The 10,375-nt window shown below is 39.2% G+C and overlaps 1 protein-coding gene across 1 annotated transcript in view; it reads right to left on the bottom strand.

Moving 5' to 3' along the window:
- Nucleotides 1–1,053: 1,053 nt before the first annotated feature.
- Nucleotides 1,054–10,375, bottom strand: part of URI1 (URI1 prefoldin like chaperone) — a 41,720-nt gene continuing 32,398 nt past the window's right edge. Inside the window, exons 7-11 of the mRNA XM_051805523.1 lie at nucleotides 7,593–7,773; nucleotides 6,742–7,009; nucleotides 6,032–6,174; nucleotides 4,149–4,407; nucleotides 1,054–1,864 (exon numbers count right to left, since the gene is read on the bottom strand). Coding sequence (XP_051661483.1) covers nucleotides 1,676–1,864; nucleotides 4,149–4,407; nucleotides 6,032–6,174; nucleotides 6,742–7,009; nucleotides 7,593–7,773 — 1,040 coding nt within the window. The 3' untranslated portion in view covers nucleotides 1,054–1,675. The remainder of the gene's footprint in view (nucleotides 1,865–4,148; nucleotides 4,408–6,031; nucleotides 6,175–6,741; nucleotides 7,010–7,592; nucleotides 7,774–10,375) is intronic.

The following is a 10,375-nucleotide window of genomic DNA, read 5'->3' as shown; positions in this document are numbered from 1 at the left end:
TACAGAAAGAAGTCCCAAGCACAGAGAGAAAAAGAGTGTTGAAAAGGGGGGAGCTGGTGATTGTGTTTTCATGCATGAAGCTGCACTATGAGCTCACCTGCTGTGATCTGAGAGCAAAGGATACGAGTGCAAGGTGTGGTTATTTTAGGGGAAGGTGAGGAAACGGCATTAGCTGATGCCGGGCTCAGGGATGGCCAAGACTGGGAAAACCACATGCTGTTGGCTCTCAGGCTGCCCCGTTTACAAAGCCACAGAATTGTGGCTGAAAGCAAATCCCTCCTTACACCTCCCAAGTCCTTCTGCCTCATTTTTCAGGCTGTGGTTTGATGATGTCAGCTGGAGAGCACCATCAGTTCAAGGTACTCCAGCTCCCATGTCCTCTGCCATCATTTTTCCTTGTCCTTGCTCAACATAACTACCCCTCTAACTGTGCTGATACAGACATGGTGAGAAAGACATTAGGAAACTCACTAGCTTCAAAAAACTACACACAACTACCAAAAAAAACCCGAAAACCCAAACCCAGTAGTTTGTTTTTTAAGCCCATCTGTGTCACCAGCTATCATTCAAGGGGTGGCCCCGACAAAAGCTGTCTCAGCAAAATGAAGGGACGGCAAGAAGACTGGAAGGAGCTGCTGGGCAGGGACTCTTAAAGCCAGGACAGCTCTCAGTCATGAGAAGGATACACCAAACTGTACCCTGAGTGCTGCAGTGCTGTTGCATTTTGAAATAAAGCTAAAGCATTAAGACATTTTTCCTTAGTGCTGACTCCCTCTGGGCATTCCCAAGACAATTACAATGTTTTCTGAGTATACAAAAGAACTAGGAGATTTTGTAATCAAGAGTCTGAGTTTATGCTTCTCTCCTTAAGAGCATTCAATTTCCATGGACATTCATTAGCAGGAGGTTAAAACACAATGGCAGAAGAGAATGGACTGCTTTTATGTCCATGTGGTAGTAAACATTTCAAGCCAGAAATGCAAGTTCAAAATAAAAACCTCTCTGTGGCGTTTCCAAATTAGTAGTAAAGCAAAAAAAAAAAACCCACACAACTTTCACAGCTTTTTTACTGAAAATTTAATTTTACAAAATACCCTTTTCCATCAAAGAAACTTCCCTGCAATGTACATGAACCCGGCATTTTACAGATCTGTACAGTGAGAGATCAGAGAGGTTTGAAAGAAGGAAAAAAACTTTTAGCAGACATCTAGTTGCAAAACCTACAGCAATGTGAATACAAGTGTGTCTTAAAATGCTAAAGCAAGTAATGCAATATAATTGGTGAACCTATTTGAAATGTGAAAAGTTTCCTTAAAATGGTCCATATGGTATGTAGAACCTCACAGCTGGCACAAAACTGCCTGTATTTAGGTTTAAACACAAAAACAATGTATGTAAGGAACAGTTTTCGAAAAAGAACCCAAGTGCTGCTATCGTAAGGCAAACATATACAAAGGTGCTGACAGCACACAGGGAAACCGACAAAATAAGGTGAATACTCAAGTGTTCCAACGCTGAACTGTTTGTTTTTTTAATGTTGCCAGTAAAAGTTTCAGAGATAACCGATGCCAAATTACCACTGGATGACCTGTTAACTAGCTGGGTGTTACAGAGGGAGCTCTACAGAACCTCAAGAGATGTGAAACTAGGCGAGAGTACTGGTGCTTCAGCCAGCTTAGTTAGTCTTTTGCATCCTGGCAGCTTTGAATTTTGAAATTCTCTTAGTAGTTTCTTCTGGAGCCTCGGACAAAACCTCCTCTGATTTTCGCTCCAGAATGGTCGGCAGGACTGGGTGAGCGATGACTGGGTGTGGTATTAAGGAGGGAGACAAAGGCTCCTTTTCTATAACAGTTCCGGAAAATGCCTACAACAGAAGAGAATACTCAAAATGAGCTAATAAAATGCAAATGTGAGGCTATGCCCATAAGGTCATTACCCTATATTAGCCTGATTAGGATTGTTATTTCTTTTAATCAAAAGTAAAGAAATATCTTTAAATCAATGATTGTTCCCTGCATAAGTAACCAAATTGTAATTAACCTCAAAATATAGCTTGTTCAGAGATGACTGAAAGTGTCTTAAAAGTACTACTTAATCTCATTCCTACTGCATAAATGATCTAAAAATTTGCTTCCTCACTGACACATGCTCAAGAAATAAAACAGCTGATGTAATACACAGTTTCATTTTGGATCAGAAATGGAGAGACTTTGCAAAGTTGAAGTATGTCAGCATTTCCATCATACGTCATGTTTTATGACTTAGGGTCTTCTAATTGCATCAAGCTGACACACTGTGTATGAACTGGCAAGCACATATTTTGTTTGTTCTTTTCTCCTTACCAAATATGATCAAAAAATGGTGAAAGCAATTTATACTTAAGAGAACAGCAAACTTGCTTCCAACTATTTCTCTCTATAAAAGGTCTAATAAAAACATGTAATGTTTAAAAATTATAATTTATATGCAGCTGATTATATGACTTAATCCTTTTTAACTTAGCTAAGAAATGACGATGATTCTTGGAAAACACGGGGAAACAAGCAGCTCAGAACTACTTTTATAAACATATTTAAGAACAAATCATCCACTGTGTATTGAAAACAGAAAATTCAGAATGCCCAAGGACAAGGGGAAGCAGTTCATATCCAAGGTCTGATGCTCATACTGGGCACAAAGGAATGCACACCAGATTTAGTCACTATGCTTAGTTCTGCTTTTTCATAACTCAGTTACCAAGAAAAACAAAGCAAAACAAACCAGCCATTCTTTTCTTGCAGGACCTGCAAAAAAGCACTGTTTTTTTGTTTTCTGCTCCAGTAGACAGAGTGTGCCTAAAGCTGTGCCTGTACACAACTGTGTTGTTCTAACAAGCAGCTCATTTTCAAAACCAGGTAAGCAAAATACAAACTAAGATGACTGCGGTAAAATTAGAAATAAAAAAAAGTTAGTGTGTTGCAAATGATAATGGAGAAATAATGTACTTCAAACACCCACAGAAACAAACTAAAGCAAAACAACAGCATTTACGAAGGGACGTCTGACTGGAGTGTTTTGCTCACTCTCTTTCAGTTACTTAGAAAATACATTACATTGTAGAGAATAAACATGTCAGATTCAGATAATGGACTGATGGGTAACATCTAAAGTGTACTTAGATGTTTTATAAAAATATAGCAAATATATTCCAGAAGGTATACAACGTGAAGTGCTAACTGTACAGATAAATCTTCCACCATGAATCCTCACATCCTGCCTAGATTCCCCTACAGCTGTTTGTATGAAAAATGATGATAAACAATAGCTTTTATGAGGACTTCATTTCTTGTCAAAAAATAATTTTTCTAAAAATAGTGTTTTCATTGAACTTGCCCATTGCATTGGGAACTACTGAAAACTCAAGTTTTATCTAGTTTGAAAAAATTAGTGTCAAGTTCTTACATATGCTATGCCATGAATTTCTACACTGAATTCTTGTATTCACCCGGTCACTAAACCACTGTAAATTTTTCCTTATACTGTACAGTCTCTTTTCTTTATGATGAAGCTCTGAACTTTTCAAACATGTGAAAATGGATTTGTTTGGGATCACTAATGGCCCCAGCCTGGAATGGGATGAGTAGCAGTATAATGCTTCCTTCCACTGGGCAATTTCTCTGCTATTGGCAAGTCAAAATAATGACTCAGCTGATATCTATGTGTTTTAAAACTTAAAAACCACCAGCTGGAAACTAGCTGTCTATTAGCTGTGAGACACAGGTGAGAGAATCGACTCTTCTCTCTCATCAGCTACAAAGCACAGAGTTTTCTCTTTTTTATTTTTAATCCTGCTGTATGTCCTGCAGTGAAATGTTCAGGATGACCCAGCAGACAGAACACTGGTTTCAGTAACACCAGGAAGTGACTACTTTGTGGGATCTTTATGGAAGAGCTTCAGGTATCAGAGAAGCCACCTGAACTGCTCCTCCCCTCTGTCCCTGGGATGTGTGTGACAGATGCCTGTCACCTGATAATGTCCTTCTGAAGCAAACTAGGTAGGAGTTAGAAAATTATTTTAAAGAAATCAAACTCATGGTATAGGCAACTACAGTCATTAGATTTCTCATTTTTATCCCTGCCAACAATCAATAATTAATTAAAAACTGTACCTCAGTTGTCCCTGAAGAGGGAGGAAGCTTTTTCAGTAGCTGCTGCTGCCCCTCCTCCTCCTCTTCCTCCAGTATGCCTTCGCTGTTGTCACTCTGAGTAGCTTCATCACAGCTAATACTCCTCTGAACTCCTCGTCTGTCATCAAACTCAGCAGCACTGTTCTCACTGGTATCGCTACAAACACTGTTCTCTCTGCTTCGAGACTTCAAAATTGATTTACGAGGGACATATTCTCCATTCACAACATCAACAAAGACTCTATAAAGGAAAATGTTAGCTTTAATAAACCATTTCAGGATCAGATGACAAATTTACAGTGATCTTGCTTTGTCTTTTGTACAAATTAATTACGATGTGCTTTTCCAACTTTTTTGCCGCAGAATCACAATGCTGTACCTTCTGAGGCATTTTATTTACCAGTGCACAAGAATCAATTCTGCAGAGCAAATGCTGTTATGCCCTTGATTCAAGCATTAAGGTGGTACATTCTTTCAGCAGAAAATGTATAGCTTTTTGAAAAATGTTAGAAAACAGAATAATGCGAGTTACAAAAAGTTAGAAGAAAGGTAAGCTAAACGATTATCAGGGTTGTTTCTGTAAAGGGATTCAGAAGATCACAATGTCACAAAGTATTCTAGAGTTGAGTCCTTGTCAAATGTAGAATAAAAAACCAAAAAACATTCATTGTAGGTGGAAAGGATGGAGCTTTTTTCCTGACAAGTGTCATATTCTGCTTTAAGTTAAAAAAAATAATTTAAAAATCAGCTTTTAAGTTCATATCAACAGCAAGACACTTTTCAAGTATTAACAGACTGTAAACTGACAAAACCAGCTCTTCCTACAGCTTGTACTTCATCTCCATGCCTTAAACAAGTCAGGGTTGGATGGAAGAGAAAGAGAAGACAATGCCAACTTTATCAAACTCATAAAGGAGGAGCCCAATGACTGGATGAGTTTTAAGGGTGTTACTTGTTTCTAACAGCTTTATTCATCAGGCACTTATGGGAATATATCTCCACAGAAAATGGAGTTCCCTCACATAGCTCAGGGAGAACACCACGAAAGAATCCTTTACTTCAGCCTCAGCAGCTGCAATTACAGGATGTGGTTTTACTTTTCACACTTTGTGACACGTTTTTTAATATATTTAGGTACTCAAATACACTGACATAGAAATGCAGTGTGATTTTCACAAGCACTTAATCAACCAATCTAATAGGTGTCTGTGTTTATCTTTACAAACCTAAATACTTGTTTAGCTCTCCTGTCACCTTAGTTTAGTGTTGTATACAATCCTGTAAGCCAAACACTGTTTTTCAAGCTCTCTGTGTGTGGGTGTCCTACAGGTGAGCACTAATTTTTATGTAGAATAGAGACAGTGATGTACTGAAGTCAGGGAGAAAAAATGCAAGAGAAACTAGGCAAACAAAGACCTAAATATGTTCTGAAGATACTGGAAGGAAGAAGCAAACCCCAGAAAATTAGTAACTGGGAAAAGAGGGATATTAAAAGTGGTAGATCTGATCGGTTCTGTTTGAAAACAAACACAGAAGCAAATGACATGGAATTAACCAGAATGCATAACATAACTGCTGCATTCCTTTCTGAGCATAGGATGCACTGGCAAATTTACCTCAATTTCAGAAGCTCTGAAAAAGCAGGTAAACGATAGATTGCCATTTGGAAAAGGAGATGTTAAGCTCAGAAATGTTTTATGGACATGCAAGAACGGCAACCATGCAGAAGCCATAAACTTCCATTTTTAAGTACTAAACTCGGTTCCAGCTGTTTCTTTCAGGGGACCATGGGCTGGTTTCACACCACAGGTGAACAGAAGTGAAAAGAGAAGGAAGCTCACGTGCCAAAGCCATGAATTACACACCGGTAAATGTCTGCTGGGGTTTTGATGTTGGGCAGGTCTGGAGCTGCGTGGCCATTGCCACTGCTGTTCTTCCTTTTACGCTTGGCCTCTTCTTTCTTTTCGCTGAATTTCAAAGTAGTATTTTTTCCTGTGTTTATTCTTACCTGAAAATTGAACACAAACAACGGTCTAGACCAGAAAATCAACAATCACCAGGCTTCAGATGAACTGGCTTCTGACATTCTCCTACCCGAGCAGCTGGGGACTAGGAAGCATAGATAAGTTAAACAAATGTATGAATAGTAACATTCACAGTATGAACTGTTTATTCTCTACCACTTGCACTAGGCTGGGGCATTTCTTTGCACTAATGTGCACGTATTTTGCATATAATATATGACAATCTGCTTATTCAAACTCTGCTCAACAGCTGAGCTGTTCAAAGGTCAATTTCAAGGCAGGTACAAGGTAATTTTAAAAACTCCTAGACAGGATACTCCCTTTTACAAAGCCAGAAGCCAGAACAGCAAGCTAGACATTTGAAGATAATTTTTTTTAATACCATATTTGAACTGCAGGATTTAAACAGTGAGTTTCAAGCATTTGAAAAATATCCAAATGTCACCTACAGTTAGCGTTCTACTTTATCTACATGAGCTAGAATTTTCTGTTCTATTTATGGTATATATGTTTTATGCAACCTCTTGAACAAAATATAATGAAATACAAACCCTTTTAGGTTCAACAGTGTGAGAGAAAAAAATAGTTGGAACAGAGTTATCTCCAACATCTACGTCATCTTCATCATCACTGTGATAACAAGTAGAGCCATTAACTTGGCCCCCAAACAAGTCTGAATTTGTTACTTCTTTATGGAAGTTGCCCTGAGTAATACAGTCTTCTGCCCTATATGTCCCATTCAGATCTATTCTCTTATCTTCCTTCTCCTCTTCAGAAGAGGTTGCATCTTCTCCATTTGTCTCAACTGTATCAGGCATCCTATGGAATGAAAAATATATAAGTGAACTGTGGCAATTCAAGCTCTTGAGAGACACAAACATGTGAAATAATGAACAAGCCTGAACCTAACTTTTTTTAGCCAGGTGCTGTATTTTTAGCCAGACTGTGGAACTTCTTAGTACTCTCTAACAATCACTAGGTCTTTTCCATGTCACCTGGAAATATCAAAACTGTGACATCATGGCTAACAACACATGTATTGCTTCAGAATCAGAACAGATCTAAGGGTGTTGTTAAGCACTAAATGTGTAACTCCCACACTGGAAACAATGGATTTTCCTAACCTGTGGGAAATGAATTTCACTTCCCCCTCTTCTATCCTCTTTAAGATAAAATACCAGAATGCTGGACCGCCATGGTTCCACAGAGGCAGATTCTGGCAGCTTTGACATTGCAATGCATGCTTTGTTCATGTTCCACCCCTCTTCCACCTATTATGATTTTAACTGCATCAGTCTGGTCAGCTGTTTGCACTCACAGTGAGATCCTGTGTGTACCAACAGCATCACACCCCTATAGTTTTCTGAACTCCAGCCCTGCCTGTGCCACAGCAGTGCTGTACCTGTCAAGTTCACCAAGGATCTCCTCTTGTCTCTCGAGCTCTTCTAAGCGGGCCCACAGTTCCTCCTCTGACTGAAAACGGCCCATTGATTTTGTATCACCTCCATTTGCTTGAAAATCTACCTCAAAAACATTTGATACTTTGGGCTTCGAATGAGGTCTGTGAGCAGTTCGGTATTTTCCTGTGCAACAAAAAAGTAAGACGCAATTACTAAAGCAATTGGCAAAAAAAATCCAACAAAAAACACTGGGGGGAAAAAGAACCCACAAAGGAGTTAAGGAATATGGGTAGAACGTTTTCCATTTCAAATTATTGTTTAACTGTTTAAGTGAAACTGTCAATGAACCAGAGCACCAGCACAGGATAATAGTCTCCGGATGTTACAGAAATACTGAGGCAAAGCAGAGATGTTTATTTACAAAGCAGGAGACACTGATCCTGTGACAGTTTTATTACAGTGTAGGCTTTTTTACCTCTTGTGCCAAACAGTAGATCTTGATTTGCTCTGATAGATACCAACATGTGAATGTGACATTTGTTCACTGTCCCATTAACAGCACATTTTATTAACTGGGAAAACAAACCTAGTTTGTACTCTAGCTCACTTTTTATAAAGTCACCTATATTCAAAAAGCAGAGTCTTTTTGTTTTGGATTTTTTTTAAAATTGACAATGAAGACCATTAAAAATGATCTCCAGAGTCAACTAGAAAATCTGACCCAAATCCAGTCATTATGAATCACTTATTTGGTGAAAAAGACTGTGAAAAGCATACATAAATCTGCCTTTCAGAAATAATAAATATAAACCCCACTTAAAGCTTCAGAGGTGACCTGAGATACACACTTGTGAGCAAATGGTAGTCACTGACAAGTTCTTGCTGGCATTTAAAAGCTTTGCTACCTCATAAAACAGTGCATCCATTGAGGATGGGGAATACTTTTTCCTGTTTGAGTGCTGTCTAGCACATAGGGAACAAACTGCCCGCCAACAAAACTAATGCTTTAGCCCTGTCTGGGTGAAGGGCAGGACTGTTTCTTTAACCCCCCTTCACCACAACACCATCAGCTCCCAGGGGCTGTTTCTGAGTGGTCCCAGGCAGGCTCCCAAGGGGAATTCCCTGCTCTCTGCCCATCACCACCCCCACGCAGCTCCTGCACCTCTTTACAGGAGTGAGACCCATCCCCTTCCATCACTGCCACAAACACACTCCATGATTCATCTGTGCAGGGGGAACTCCAGTATCTCTCTGGGCCTTTCTGACACTGCTTTGTGATTCTGATCAACACCAATACGATGTTGCTCAGCATCCTTCAAGTTTTAAAATCTCCATTAACCAACTGTGCGGCCATATTTTTTTTAAATTTTAAGAACTCGTGGCTTAAACATATCCTTATTCAAATACGTCAGCTTATACTTTAATCCTGAGTTAAATACTAATTCAACAGCAACATTAAAAAGCAAACAGGTGACTGCAAGTAATGTTGGAATGTGTGTCCCCTACTCTTGCACGGGATAGCACTTTTCATCATCTCATTAAGAAAGGGCTGAAATGTATTTTATTGAGATTTGAATATAAATTGAGGTAAGCCAAGCAATCAGAGCAGCTTGTGAGCATTTCATTCAGTATAATTACAAAATTAATAAATAAAATTTGGAAGGATTAGTTAACGATCTATTTCAATTTGATTTTCAAATTGTGCCCTCCTAATTTCTTTCTGTTACCCTTCAGTATTAACCACGGACTTGACTACCAAGGTAAGCACAGGGCTTCCTGAACACCAGCAAGTGCTTCAACGTGCCAGTAATCTTCCCTCCTAATTCTAACACTTCTGTCAGTTAGGAAACCAGGTCAGATCTCAGAGACAACAGAGGGTAACCACCTTCTATAGCAACATCCACTGTGCTCTCTCATTGTTACCACAGCATCACCATTAACCTCATACACTAATGAAAAAAAGTATTAAAATACAGAAAATGAAGACTCAACAACAAACTAATGAGGTGTTCAGAGTACTTGTTTTTGTCTTCCTCAGAGATACAGCCCATTTCCACATGAACAAAACCAATGAAGCCCAGGCTGCTTCAACATAATCACTAAGTTGTTCTTTTACTTACTTCTCTCTCAATCTCAGTACACACTGGTACTGAGGGAAAACACAGGTAATTCCCACTTACAGATTTTCATCAAAAATTAAGAGGGTTTCAGAGGACAACAGTGATGACAGAAGTTTAAGATGCAAAAAAAGTTGCACGAAGGTTGACCTGGCATCCACAGCATCCACTGTTAATACAGTGGGAAGCATTTCCCAGAATGCTACACCTCCTATTTTGCAATGACATCTACGCATTGGAGAGACACCTCCTTAGTCAGCCTTGGCATACAGAGAATACTGTGATTTACTCTAGAAAAACATAACAGTGAACTGCCCAGCTCAGCCCTCTGCAAATCACAAACTACTGCTCCTCCTAAAAATGTCCAAGTGATGCTATTTTCAGAATGTAAAATTACTTCTTCCTCCAGCTTTGACTGAGTCTTACCTATCAAGCACTACATCAGATGGCACAGAAATTACCCAATTCCTTAGCACAACTATCTTTGCTCAGTGTTCTGTCCAGAAATCTTCAGGAAGGATCTGCTTCAGACAGGCAGGAGCTGCATGTCGAGGTTGTTCTGGTGTTGTTTAACGACAGTGGTGTAACTACAACGTTTACACTGTCCCCTGATATCTCATCCCTGTCCACACTTCTTCCCCTCCCTGCTGACACTGATCACATACTTC

The sequence above is a fragment of the Manacus candei genome, unplaced genomic scaffold (assembly GCF_025592945.1).
Source record: "Manacus candei isolate 608988 ecotype Guabito, Panama unplaced genomic scaffold, ASM2559294v1 h1tg000065l, whole genome shotgun sequence".
In the NCBI taxonomy this organism is placed as follows: domain Eukaryota; kingdom Metazoa; phylum Chordata; class Aves; order Passeriformes; family Pipridae; genus Manacus; species Manacus candei.
This window is presented reverse-complemented; position numbering and strand designations above follow the sequence as displayed.